This window comes from Garra rufa, chromosome 9, assembly GCF_049309525.1.
Source record: "Garra rufa chromosome 9, GarRuf1.0, whole genome shotgun sequence".
Taxonomy (NCBI): domain Eukaryota; kingdom Metazoa; phylum Chordata; class Actinopteri; order Cypriniformes; family Cyprinidae; genus Garra; species Garra rufa.
Genome location: NC_133369.1, coordinates 33,116,129 through 33,130,116, shown reverse-complemented (window position 1 = coordinate 33,130,116; position 13,988 = coordinate 33,116,129). Strand labels below are relative to the sequence as shown.

General features: G+C 35.1%; 1 protein-coding gene across 1 annotated transcript in view; it reads left to right on the top strand.

Moving 5' to 3' along the window:
* Positions 1-13,988, top strand: part of nbeal2 (neurobeachin-like 2) — a 118,251-nt gene that overhangs the window by 91,399 nt on the left and 12,864 nt on the right. The window contains 10 exon segments of the mRNA XM_073847831.1: positions 622-752; positions 850-959; positions 2,849-2,966; positions 3,053-3,150; positions 3,420-3,533; positions 3,664-3,750; positions 6,204-6,313; positions 7,517-7,689; positions 9,330-9,424; positions 10,652-10,768. Of these exon segments, the coding sequence (XP_073703932.1) occupies positions 622-752; positions 850-959; positions 2,849-2,966; positions 3,053-3,150; positions 3,420-3,533; positions 3,664-3,750; positions 6,204-6,313; positions 7,517-7,689; positions 9,330-9,424; positions 10,652-10,768 (1,153 nt within the window).

Genomic DNA, 13,988 nt, shown 5'->3' with positions numbered 1-13,988 from the left:
CTGAGAGGTTGTAAGTGCTGACTTGAGGTTGTACAGTAAAACTGAAGTAAAGTGCAAAAGCATATATGTTGTACACACTTGTCTGTCATTTTGTTTGTGTGGATGTCATTTTACACATTTGTAGTTATTAATTTGCAACTTCAAATTCAAAACACGGATGTTTTGATCATTGTCTGTGTGTGCAAATCGACAGATTCAACTTTTCACATCAGAGCTGTGAGTTCAAATTTCAGCTTACAAATACGAATATTAACATGACAAGTTCTCACGTTCAAATTAACAAGCTCTCGAGTTTTGCTACTGTTTTACCTTCATAGCTAGAGACATTTTTACACAAAAGGTGTGCTTGTTTAATCTTTCCAAAGCTGAGGTACAAATGGAAATGACTCTAAAACTATAAAATAAAATGCCTTCTAACTGATAATTCAAGGTAGTTTAATATTCCAAAAAATATAGCACCAGTTGTGAATATTATAAATACTGTAAACAAAATGTTATGTTTGTTGGCACTCCATCGTATTGACCACTAGGTTGCAGTGTTGTTTACCTCATGGTTTTCAAGTAATCATGCATTGTCTTATGTTTAGGCTTAAAATAGTCGTTGTGTGTGTATGTGTTCAGGTTTGATTGTGCCGATAGGCAGTTTCATTCAGTAGCAGCAGCGTGGCAGGCACGAATGGAGAGTCCAGCTGATGTCAAGGAGCTCATCCCAGAGTTCTTCTACTTCCCAGAGTTCCTGCAGAACAGGAATGGTCAGTGTTTTTCTATTCAGCTTCATCTCAGTGATGAACAACACATTGGCAGTTAAATTTGTTCAGCAGATTTTGAATTGTAATATGTTGTGTGCAGGTTTTGATCTGGGCTGCTTGCAAATAAGTCAGGAGAAGGTCAACAATGTGTTGCTTCCTCCCTGGGCGTCTTCACCTGAAGACTTCATCAGGAAACACCGCAAAGCTTTGGTGTGGAAACAGACACAATGCACAACACTGATTTCAACATAAATTCTAAACAAAACAGTAGTTTTTTGTAAATATTGTTTACTGCAATTAAATGTTTTCATCTGGTGAGTGAGTCAGATGTTTCAGTAACTGCTCTGAGAAATTTAAGTGAGTCATTAAACTGATTCAGACTTTTTGAATCATTTGTGAAAGAAATAGTTAACCCAAAAATGAAAATTTGCTGACAGTTTACTCACTCTTAGGCCATCCAAGATATAGATGAGTATGTTTCTACTTTGGAAAAGATTTGGAGAAACTTAGCATTACATTACTTGCTCAACAGTAGATCCTCTGCAGAGGGGTGTCGTCAGAATGAGTCAAAACAGCTGATAAAACAATAATCCACAAGTAATCGTCATGACTCTATCCATTAATTAACATCTTGTAAAGTGAAAAGCTGTGTTTTTGTGAGTAAACTAAACTATCATTAAGGTGTTTTAACTTTTAAACCATTGCTTCTGGTCAGAATACCAGTCTATAATCCATAATAACACTTACTTTAGTGAAAAAGTCTTCTCGCATCAAAATCCACTGACATACACTACCGGTCAAAAGTTGTTGTTTTTTTTTTGTTTGTTTTTTTGAAGAATTCTCTTCTGCTTACCAAGCTTGCATTTATTTGATCCAAAATACATCAAAAGCAGTAATATTGTGAAATATTTATACTATTTAAATTAACCGCTTTCCATTTGAATATATTTTAAAATGTAAAAATTTAAATATTATTCCTGTGATCAAAGCTAAATTTTCAGCATCATTACTGGAGTCTTTAGTGTCACATGATCCTTCAGAAATCATTCTAATATGCTGATTTGCTGTTAAAGAAACATTTTTTTATTATTATTAGTATCAATATTTAAAACAGTTAAGCCCAAAGATCAGCATTTATCTGAAAAAAAAAAAAAGCTTTTGTAGCATTATACGCTATACCATTCAAAAGCTTGGAGTCAGTGTGTGTATATATATATATATATATATATATATATATATATATATATATATATATATATATTATTTTTTTTTTTTATTTTATTTTTTTTTTTTTTGAGAAAGAAATTATAGAAATTAATACTTTTATTTAGCAAGAATGCTTTAAGTGTGATAAAGACATTTATAATGTTACAAAAAATTATTTTTAAGATAAATGCTGTTCTTCTAAGCTTTCTATTCATCAAAGAATCCTGAAAAAAATCTACTCGGCTGTTTTCAACAATAATTATAATAAATGCTTTTATAGCAGCAAATCAGAATATTAGAATGATTTCTGAAGGATTATGTGACGAGTAATGATTCCAGAAATGCAGATTTGAAATCATAGAAATTAAATTTTTAAATATTCTATTTATAAACTATTCAAATATAAAAGTTGTTTTAAATAGTAAAAATATTTGAACATTTACTGTTTTTGCTGTACTTTGGATCAAAAAAATCCAGGCTTGGTGAGGAAAAGAGACTTCTTTAAAAAACATTAAAATCTTCCTGTTCAAAAACTTTTGACTAGTAGTGTATTTGTTTAAAACAGTTTTGGACAGTTTTTGTTTGTAAATGGAGCTTGAACTGTGTGTATTTCTCTCCTGATTCAGATGACTCATATTTTAGCCAAAAGTAACGATTTAAAGTTAATAACTTGTTATTGATGAGTGTATTTATTACAAATATGCAGCTTTTCACAAGACATTAACTAAAGGACTAAATTTGTGTGGATTATTTTAATGTTTTTATGAGCTATTTAGAGATCATATTTGGGTAAATTATTACTTTAAAAGAATCAACTCAGAAAGTCATTTGCTTATCAATCTATCCACCAAAGAAAACTGACAGAATCTCCTTGTGCGTCTGTGTGTTTAAAGGAGAGTGAGCATGTGTCTGCTCACCTGCACGAGTGGATAGATCTCATATTCGGGTATAAGCAGCGAGGACCTGAAGCGGTGGAGGCTCTCAATGTCTTCTACTACTGCACTTATGAGGGTAAGAGAAGTCTTTTGAGCTTGTATTAGTTTAAACATGTTCCTGCATGGAAAATATGACCGATCCCTGTGTGGTTTGGCTGTCAGGTGCGGTGGATCTGGACGCCATAGCTAATGAGACCGAGCGCAAGGCCCTGGAAGGCATCATCAGCAACTTTGGCCAAACGCCCTGTCAGCTTCTCAAGGTGAGACATCAGACAGATTTCCATCTCTAGTCAGCATAAGCTTTAGTTTACATTTACAGCATACATTTTCAGGTTTCTTTTAAATTTCAGTTGTAGTTTAAGTTTATAGTTTTTTCAAGTTTGTCATTTTAGTACTTTATTCCATTTAACAAAAATGCTTTTTATATTTTATAGTTTTAGTTGATAATGAAAACCCTGGATCTGAAGGCATTTGTGTAATGTGTGTTGTTGGTAATATGGCTCAAGTGAAACCTCTCTGTGTCATCCAGGAGCCCCATCCTCCACGTATGTCAGCAGAGAACGCATTCAGGCGGCAGGCCCGCCTGGACATTCTGCCCCCCAACCTTTTTGATCAGCTTAGTAAACTCCGATCTTTTAAGGAGGTGAGCCTGAATTTATCAATATTTTATGTGAACTGAATAATATGCTGGAATGCAACTTTTTTAGCTCCATGTGCTAATGGTTTGATTAATGGATTGCTGTGTGAAACTGTGATTTGTGTTGTGATTGTAGGTGGTGAGTGATGGTCTGCCATTAGTGCAAGCCGTGGTGCCCAGAAATCAAACCCGCTCATTTATCATCCCTGGTTCTGACATACTGGTAAAATTATTTCACGATTGTGTTCTTGTACTAATACTTGAATATGATCAGAACCAGTCACATAGAGCTGTTTTGGAATCAAGAGGGTCTGTGGAAGAAGGTGTTAAATAGAAAGTTCACTCTAAATAAAAAATCTAAATTCTGTTATTAATTACTCACCCTCATGTCGTTCCAAACCTGTAAGACCTTCATAAGTCTCTGAAACAAAAATTACAATATTTTTGATGAAATCTGAGAGCTTTCTAACCCTGCATAGACAGTAAGGATCCTACCATGGACAAGGTCCAGAAAGGTAACAAGAACATCAACAAAATAGTCCATGTAACATCAGTGCTTCAACCATAATTTTATGAAGCTGCAAGAATACTTGTAGCATGTTACTCTTGAAAATGGTGCTAGGGTGATGCAGAAAAGAAAAATTATTGAATAAAGTTGTTACTTTAGTTTTTTTGCAGCAAAAAGTATTCTTGTAGCTTCATAAAACTACGTTGGAACCACTGATGTCACATGGACTATTTTGCCAATGTTTTTGGTACCTTTCTGGACTTTTAACAATGTTGTAGGAGCCTTACTGTCTATGGATTGTCAGAGAGCTCTCGGACTTCATCAGAAATATTTGTATTTGTGTTCCGAAGATGAATGAAGGTCTTACGGGTTATTTCAGAATGTTTTGAACATCCTTATGCTGTAAATTGTAAATCTCAAACAACTGGTCTTTGAAGCCTGTTGTGAACAGTTGGGGGCCTTAGCGAGCTAAAAAGGTTGAAATCACTATGCTAAAAGGTTTGTGAAAATATTAAGGAAAAAAAGGTTCTGTAGCTATTACATCATATGTTTTTTTTTTTTTTTTGCATAATTATTTATGCAATAACTAACTTACCATATAACACGCATGTTCAATGCAGTTGTGTTGACAGGAGGAAATTAGATGCATTTCTAGTTTTAACATTATTTGTTCTTCAGATCTTCTTCAAGAAGAAAAGAAGTATATTTTTGCAAAGTGACCCTTTGTACAATTTATCAATTTACTCCTGGAGCCATATTTAAATTCCAGTATCTTTGGAACCGAACCATATAGGGCCTTGAAAAAGAAGATGCCAAAAGTTTGTTAAGACCAAAATCTAAAAGGGCATTAAGATCTTTAAGACTTCTTGAGTTACAGACTCTGGAGAAAAAACTTTTTTTTAAAAAGTGCTGTTTTCCCATTTTTTTTATGGTTACCATTGGCACATAATGCAACTAAGATTGCTAAAGTCAACAGATTTGATTAACAGACCTACCGATCTCTGTGTTAAATGAAATATAATGATGCTGCCATCTTTCTGAAGTCATTTTTACCCCTTGTAATTTGGCTCTGAATCTCAGGTGAAAATTGGCATTTTGACCCCCCTCTACAACATAGTGGATTACTCAGTAAATATTCATCCATGACATTTAATATGTTGGCTTTCATCACTATACATGTCCTTACTTCAGAAAAAATATTAGCGGAAAAAAGTCTGGTATAAAGTCAGAATTGTGTGATATCAACTCGCAATTGAGAGTTAGATCAGAATTGTAAGATATAAACTCGCAATTCTTTTTTTCTCATTTTTTTTTTCTACTCAGATGTGGACTTTATAACTCGCAATTGTGAGTTTATATCTCACAATTCTAAGAAAAAAACTCAGAATTGCGAGATTCAAACTCGCAATTGTGAGAAAAAAGTCTGAATTGCGAGATACAAACTCGCAAGTGCGAGAAAAAAAGTCTGAATTGCAAGATACAAACTCACAATTGTGGAAGAAAAGATCAGAATTGAGAGTTTATATCTTGCAATTCTGACTTTATTTCTTGCAGTTGTGAGTTTATATCCCACAATTCTGATTTTATTCACTAGCAATTCTGACTTTATAACTTGCAATCGTGTTTATATCTCACAGTTCTGAAAAAAAGTCAGAATTGAGATGTAAACTCGCAATTGCAAAAAAAGTCAGAACAGGGAGAAAGAAGATAAAAAATGTGAGCTATTGAATTATGTTTATTGAATCATTTGTTGCTGAAACAGAACCACTAACTATGGAAGCCCGTTTCTGCCACTGAATAGAAAATAAAAAAGGTCACTTTATAAAAAAGGTGACTTATCTCATAATTCTATCTTACTTCAGTAAAAATATCATCAAAATCAAATATTTGAGCCGGGGAAGTTTTTGAAATTTGGTTGACTTGACACAGAATGACCCATAATAGTTTGCTTTGGCTTTAGTACAGTGACAGTTTAAAAACTTTAAATTATAGTTTGTTTTATTTAAGAAATATTCAATTTTGGAAACAGTTCACTCCTAATATTGTTTTGACATTAGGAAGTGGGTCCCTCACATATCCTATTTGTGTGGTCCCTGACATCAACACATTTGTTGCCGAACAGATACCTGTGTCTGAATAAGTTTTGAATGGCATTTGTCCTGTTTCAGGTGACAGTGAGTGCTAATGGAATGATAGGCACTCATAGCTGGTTGCCCTATGACAAGAACATAGCTAATTACTTCACCTTCACCAGAGACCCCACTGTGAGCAACCAAAAGTAAGTTTGAACATGTACACACGTCTGAACACATTATATAATCATATTCTGAGACGTAGTGTTGTCAAATAGTTTTAAAGGAACACTCCACTTTTTTTGGAAATAGGCTCATTCTCCAACTCCCCCCGAGTTAATAAGTTGATTTTTACCGTTTTGAAATCCATTCAGCCGTTCTCCTGTTCTGGCGATATCACTTTTAGCATAGCTTAGCATAGATCATTGAATCCTATTAGACCAATAGCATCGCGTTCAAAAACCAACGAGTTTACATATTTGTTGTATTTAAAACTTGACTCTTCTGTAGTTATATCGTGTACTAAGACCGGTGGAAATGCAAAGCTGCGAGTTTCTAGGCTGATAAGATTAGGAACTACACTCCCATTCCGGCGTAATAGTCAAGGAAGTTTGCTGCCGTAATATTGCCGAAGCGGTCGGAGTATTATCAGAAATGAGTTCCCAGCTAGTTTAGCATTTGCACATGTGCAGCGTGGTATTACTGCTCCTGCTTCAGCCTTATTACGGCAGCAAACTTCCTTGACTATTACGCCGGAATGGGAGTGTAGTTCCTAGTCTTATCAGCCTAGAAACTCGCAGCTTTGCATTTCCACCGGTCTTAGTACACGATATAACTACAGAAGAGTCAAGTTTTAAATAGGACAAATATCGAAACTCGTTGGTCATTTTTGAACGTGATGCTATTGGTCTAATAGGATTCAATGATCTATGCTAAGCTATGCTAAAAGTGATATCGCCAGAACAGGAGAACGGCTGAATGGATTTCAAAACGGTAAAACTCAACTTATTAACTCGGGGGGAGTTGGAGAATGAGCCTATTTCCAAAAAAAGTGGAGTGTTCCTTTAAAGACATCACGTTTTGATTAGGCAATAAGTTATTTTAATAGTGACAACATTGGTCTTTGGACAAATAATCAAAAGCTTTATAGCAGCTTATAAACAGCAGCTCTTTGACATTAAGCTCTGGTGGTTTGGCTGCTTTGGTCTCTATGAATGTTCTTCAGTCAAATTGGGTTCTTTGTAGTAAAAGCTAATTTATTTTGCCAAGCCTTTCTTGTTGTTGAGTGGTCTGCTAACATGTGTCGGATCCGATGCTTAAACACAACATTTATCTATTTCCAATGTTCTCCCACTGACAAGTTTAATCCCATTTGTTGGTGCTAACTTTTTTGTTTGATCTGTTTTTAGGACCCAGCGGTTCCTCAGCGGGCCGTTCTCCCCAGGGATTGAAATCGGGTCCCAGGTGCTGGTGGTGTCCACTGACGGGCGTCTGCTGTTCAGCGGGGGGCACTGGGACTGCAGCATTCGGGTCACTATGTTAGGCAAGGCCAAGCTGGTGGGCAGGATCTGCCGTCACATAGGTGAGAGTCGTCTGTCCGACACAGACGTACCGAAATAGTACAAAGCCAAGACGCATATGTAGGCCTTGGAATGAGCTTGATGGAGTTGTTGAGCTGAATTCTAAATTAAAAAAGCTGTTGTCAGGTTTGGCAGAGATGTTTATTGAATCATTTGTTGCTGAAACAGAACCATTAAATATGGAGGCACTGAATAAAAAAAAAAAAAAAAAAAGGTCATTGTGACTTTTTATCTCAAAATCTGACTTTTTTCCTCACAATTGCATGATACAAACTCGCAATTCCAACTTTTTTTCTCAGAATTGTGAGATATAAAGTCAGAATTGCCTTTTGTGAGAAAAATTCAGAATTGCGAGTTTGTATCTTGCAATTCTGACTTTTTTTCTCACAATTGTAAGTTTATATCCTGCAATTCTGACTATTTCTAGCAATTCTTTATAACTGACTTTATAACTAGCAATTGTGAGTTTATATCTCACAGTTCTGAGAAAAAAAGTCGGAATTGTGAGATAAAAAGTCGCAATTACCTTTTTTATTTTTATCCAGTGGCGGAAACGGGCTTCCATAATTAACACTGTAAAGCCTGACATATGACAAAAAAAAAAATTAATTAAGAGTTTGCATATGCATTATGAGACGAAAAAATCTATAAAATATAAGAAAATACAAGATAAAATTCTGATAGCTTGTAGCATAAATCATCATGAATTGCAATAAATTAAAAACATTATAGCACGCTACTTGCATAAATGCATCTCATTTTAGTTGCCACCCAGTAATATGTTTTACCATAGTATTTAAAGCATTGGTTCACTCCTGAATTAAAATTTCATGATAATTTACTCACCCCATGTCATCCAAAATGTTCATGTCTTTCTTTTTTCAGTTGAAATTAAGGTTTTTGAGGAAAACATTTCAGATGTTCAGATTTTTCTCCATATAGTGGACTTCAATGGGGATCAACGGATTGGAGGTCCAAATTGTAGTTTCAATGCAGCTTCAAAGGGCTCTACACAATTCCAGCTGAGCAATAAGGGTCTTATCTAGCAAAACAATTGGTCTAACTCATCTATGCACGTGTACGACTTCACGCTTTACGTAATAGCATTTGAAATTTCGCATGATTAGTTCTTAATCTGTGTACTTCGGTTCAAAAAGGTAGAGTTGGGCGAAAAACTACATCTCGTTTTCTTCTCCAACTTCAAAATCATCCGACATCGTTGTTTTACATTTTTTTGGTAAAGGGCATTTGACCTTCTTTGCACATTCAGTTTGTAAACACTGGGTCGGTACTTTCACCTACGTCATGCGTGACCTTTCTTTTTTAGAAAATGACAGATCGTTTTGCTAGATAAGACCCTTATTCCTCAGGCTGGGATTGTGTAGAGCCCTTTGAAGCTGTTTTAAATCTGCAGTTTGGACCTTCAACCTATTGATCCTCATTGAAGTCCACTAAATGGAGAAAAATCCTGGAATGTTTTCCTCAAAAACCTTCTTCTTATAAATGTATAAAGTGCAGAAGACATGTAGTCGATTGTGTGCAAGAGGATTTTAGTTAGGTTTTGATGTAGATGTAGATGTATGCATTTGGTTGTGAACGAATGTCATGATGGCTAATTAATGTTCATTTTTGTGGAATATAGATGTGGTTACATGCCTGGCCTTGGATCTCTGTGGTATCTACCTCATCTCTGGCTCACGAGACACCACCTGCATGGTGTGGCAGGTCCTACAGCAGGTTTGCTCACACAAAATAATAATTAAAGGGTGTGAAGGGTACATTTGCACCTATGAGCAGTCATTTAATTTGAACTGGATGTACACTATCATTAAAAAATATTGGGTTAATAAGAATATTAACCTATTTTTTATAACGTTAATACTTTTATTCAGCAAGGGCACATTACAATTGATCAAAAGTAACAGTAAAGCAGCAAATCAGCATATTAGAATGATTTCTGAAGGATTGTGTGACACTAAAGACTGGAGTAATGTTGCTAAAAATGTAGCTTTGTTATCACAAGAATTTATTTATCACATTTAAAATTATTTAAAAAACAGGAAGTTATAGAAAAAGTTATAGTTTTACTGCATTTTTAAGTCAATGTAGCTTTGTTGAGCATAAGAGACTTTCAAAAACATTAAGAAATTGTACAGACCCCAACAATTTGAATGGTAGTGTAAATAAAAGCCAGGAATAGAACACAAATTTGTGCTTTAGACTTTAATGTGGGTAAATATGTCTTTATATTTTTTTAAATATCTGTATGTTTTCTAGAATTATGTGCTATTACACTGCCGTTCAACAGTTTGGGATCAGTAATATTTTTAATGTTCTTTAAAGAAGACTATTCTCCTTTTTTCTTTTTCTTAGTTGATTAAAAATACAGAAAAATACGGAAAAAAGTTTTATTGTCTTCAGTGTCACATTAAACGTTCAAAAATCATTGTAATATGCTGATTTATTATCAATGTTGGAAGCAGTTGTGCTGCTTAATATTTGTTTGGAACTTGTGATACTTTTTTCAGAATTCTTTGACGAATAAAACGTTAAAAAGAACAGCATTTATTAAAAAAAGAAATATTTTGTAACAATATACACTTGTCATTTTTTTCTTTCTTTATTTGTTTGAAAGAAATTAACACTTTTTTTCAGCAAGGTTAAATTTATAAAAGGTGATAGTAAGGGCTTATATTGTTAGAAAAGATTTCTATTTTAATAAATCTTTAAATAAAAGTGTCCTCAGGTGTTTTTTTTTTTTTTTTTTTTTTTTTCAAGATTTGTGTTGTTTTACTGATACAGTAATTTGGCTATTGCAACAACTATTGCTATTCCCACAGGTCTTTATGTTGCTATTATCAGTTATATAACAATACACTGAATTACAGAAAAAAATAGTCAGCGTGGTTATGCAAATATAACTAGTGACTGAATCAGAATATATTCTCTTTTTTTTCCCTGTAGGGTGGTTTCTCTAGCGGTCTGTCTCCACGGCCCGTGCAGGTGCTCTGTGGACATGATCAAGAGGTCACATGTGTTGCCATCAGCACTGAGTTAGATATGGCGATCTCAGGGTCAAAGGTCAGTTTAGTTCAGACCACTTCTTAATTTTCATTTCAGGAATACTGAATTGCAGTGTTAATTTTGACAGCAAATTTTGATTTAGTTTTAGTCACAGTCTTTTGACTAAAATGCCATTTAGTTTTAGTCATATTTTAGTCTTCTGAATTGTTTTTAGTTTTAGTCTAGTTTTAGTTGACTAAATATTATACGATTTTAGTCTAATGGAAATCTAATGAGTTTAGTTACAGTGTAATGCATTTATTAACTATTTCTCTACATTGACCAAACTCATTATGTAGGTTTCATATTAAGGTTTTATCATGATAGACAGATTTAACTGCTGTGACATGCAACATGCCTTTTATATTAAAATGAAATTAAACCACTTCTCATAAAGAAACAAGAACAGATAGAACATATAAGCTAATTATGCATTCTTTATAACACATTATTTATTCTTTCAAGCAGGCATTTATTTATATAAATATATTTAGATTAATCTTTATTAGGGCTACTAAAGTGACTCAGTCAAGAGCAGTGAGGGATTTTCTGTCCTACTTTTGTTGCTTGATTAACATCAATGACACAGACAATAGCAACTAAATTACGCTGTTGTCCCTTTAAAACCGAACGCATGAATGCAGTGTACTGATACACATCTAATAGTCTCCAAATTGTTTACATTCACCTAAAATGTAACCGATTGTGGTTACATGAATACTTATTTCACAAGTTCGCCCTTACATCTAATCTGCTTGAGCATGTAGAAAGCATATTTTGGCGTGCTGCCCTGGGGGAGGGCTCTGGGCCTGGAATATAGGCCGAACCCAGAGAACCACCCTTATTTCTAGTATGGGATAAAAATTGATTAGAAGTGGGGAATTGGGGTGGTGGGGGGATGCCAAGAAACTATCGCAGGACAGAAGTAAGAAGGTGGTCTGTTTATATACTTGTTGTGCTGGTTAGGATGATTGGCTAAATGAATTACACCTGTGCCAAATTGGTTGATTATCTGGTCGTGCTCTAGTGATGCGCCGGTCGGGGTTTTTTTCAACCCGCGGGTCCCGCTTTTATGAAATTATTTGGCCCGCCCCAACCCGCCCTGCACCACTGTATCTATTTTTACAGCCCGCCCCGCCCCGCACCCGCGACCATTAAATAGACATACTAGGCATTGTAATCTGTAATCCAAATGAAAACAGCCTTTATTTCAGGCTGAAAGTGCTTGGAAACATCGCCCTATAAACTGGCGACAACATACGATTATGAATATGAACCATAAATCATGTCATACTAATAACAAGATAATCAGTGGTGTAACGTTAGTGGTGCCGGAAGAAAAGTGGGTATAGCCTATGCTTCATTTATGAATTTCGTTTTGAACTTTCTATTTGAACGCATTCGTTTACTGGATCCTTGGACTGAAAAATTTACAGGGGTTCGCTGGTTTAAGGAATTTCTGATCGTAAAAATCTGCTTCTTTTTATTTGTAAGGTATTGTTTTCGTTATTATGTACTGTTTCGGGCGCAGGCGCATCAGGCTTAATCTTCAAATACATTTCAAAGCAAGCCGGTGTTGTGCCCAATTCCGACCCCCTAGCTGCAGACTACCCCTTCTTCGCGTGCACACGGACAGTGCTTCCTGTAGATGGCAGTTAAAACATCGAAATTTGAGTCAAATGCTTCATTGATCTATTTTTTTCCTGCAGGTGGCAGTGTAAACTCAGAAACGTGATTCATTGCTCGTCAACATTAATCGTTAAACGAGACTAGAGAATGCACACGGTATCTATTTTAATAGATTTTTTATTTTTATTTTTTTGTCTCCTTAGACAATATCACCATGTGCTGGTCGAATTTTACTCTAAGGTGTTATGCTTTACAGAAGAAGTGTAGTTTATTAATACAAACTTTATTTTGTAATAATGAAAAAACAAAAATACACATTAGCCCACTGTATTCAATATGAAACGTAATATAATATCATGTTCCAAACTCCACTGAAACATGTATGATATCACAATACAATTTTGCACTAAAATAATAACAAAAATATTGTTACATTAGGATTTTTATTTAGAAAGGGACATTTTCACCAACATGCCTGGAATTACCACCTAATCATTCCTAAAATGTGCCATATAAAATAACCTATAACAGTACTGTATGTAAAATGACACATTTAGTTCTATCTACAAAAGCAGATTGAGTGTTTAGGGGGGTATTATTTTGGCAGGCCCATTTTACCCACCTGCCTGGATTTGACCTCCCTCATTTCTTCTGTCTAAATACCTAAAAAGTCACTAAAATGGGTCTGATACACCTATAATAGCAGCAGTACTGTATGTAAAATCACACATTTAATTCTGTCTACAAAAGCAGATTGAGTGTTTAGGGGGGTATTATTTTGGCAGGCCTATTTTGGCCCACCTGCCTGGATTTGACCCCCCTCATTTCTTCTGTCTAAATACCTAAAAGGTCACTAAAATGAGTCTGATACACCTATAATGGCAAAACTGTATGTGAATTTACACATTTAATTCTGTCTACAAAAGCAGATTGAGTGTTTAGGGGGGTGTTATTTTGGCAGGCCTATTTTGGCCCACCTGCCTGGATTTGACCCCCCTCATTTCTTCTGTCTAAATACCTAAAAAGTCACTAAAATGGGTCTGATACACCTATAATGGCAAAACTGTATGTGAATTTACACATTTAATTCTATCTACAAAAGCAAATTGAGTGTTTAGGGGGGTGCTATTTTGGCAGGCCCATTTTACCCACCTGCCTGGATTTGACCTCCCTCATTTCTTCTGTCTAAATACCTAAAAAGTCACTAAAATGGGTCTAATACTCATATAATAGCAGTACTGTATGTAAAATTACACATTTAATTCTGTCTACAAAAGCAGATTGAGTATCGAGTAGCCCCTACTAGAATTTAGGGGCATCCAGTCAGAAGAATGAGGGAGTGGGGTTGTCAAAAATGTAAAGTTTCACACAAAGTATTGTTGTGGTGTAGGTGTATCAGACCCTTTTTAGTGACTCTTTGGGTATTTAGACAGAAGAAATAAGGGGGGTCAAATCCAGGCAGGTGGGTTAAAATGGGCCTGCCAAAACGATACCCCCCTAAACACTCAATTTGTCCATGTAAATTAAACAAAATGCATAAATTTTCATACAGTACTATTGATCACCCGCAGTGTAATCTGTCAAAATGACGGACAGCCTTCAGATTTTT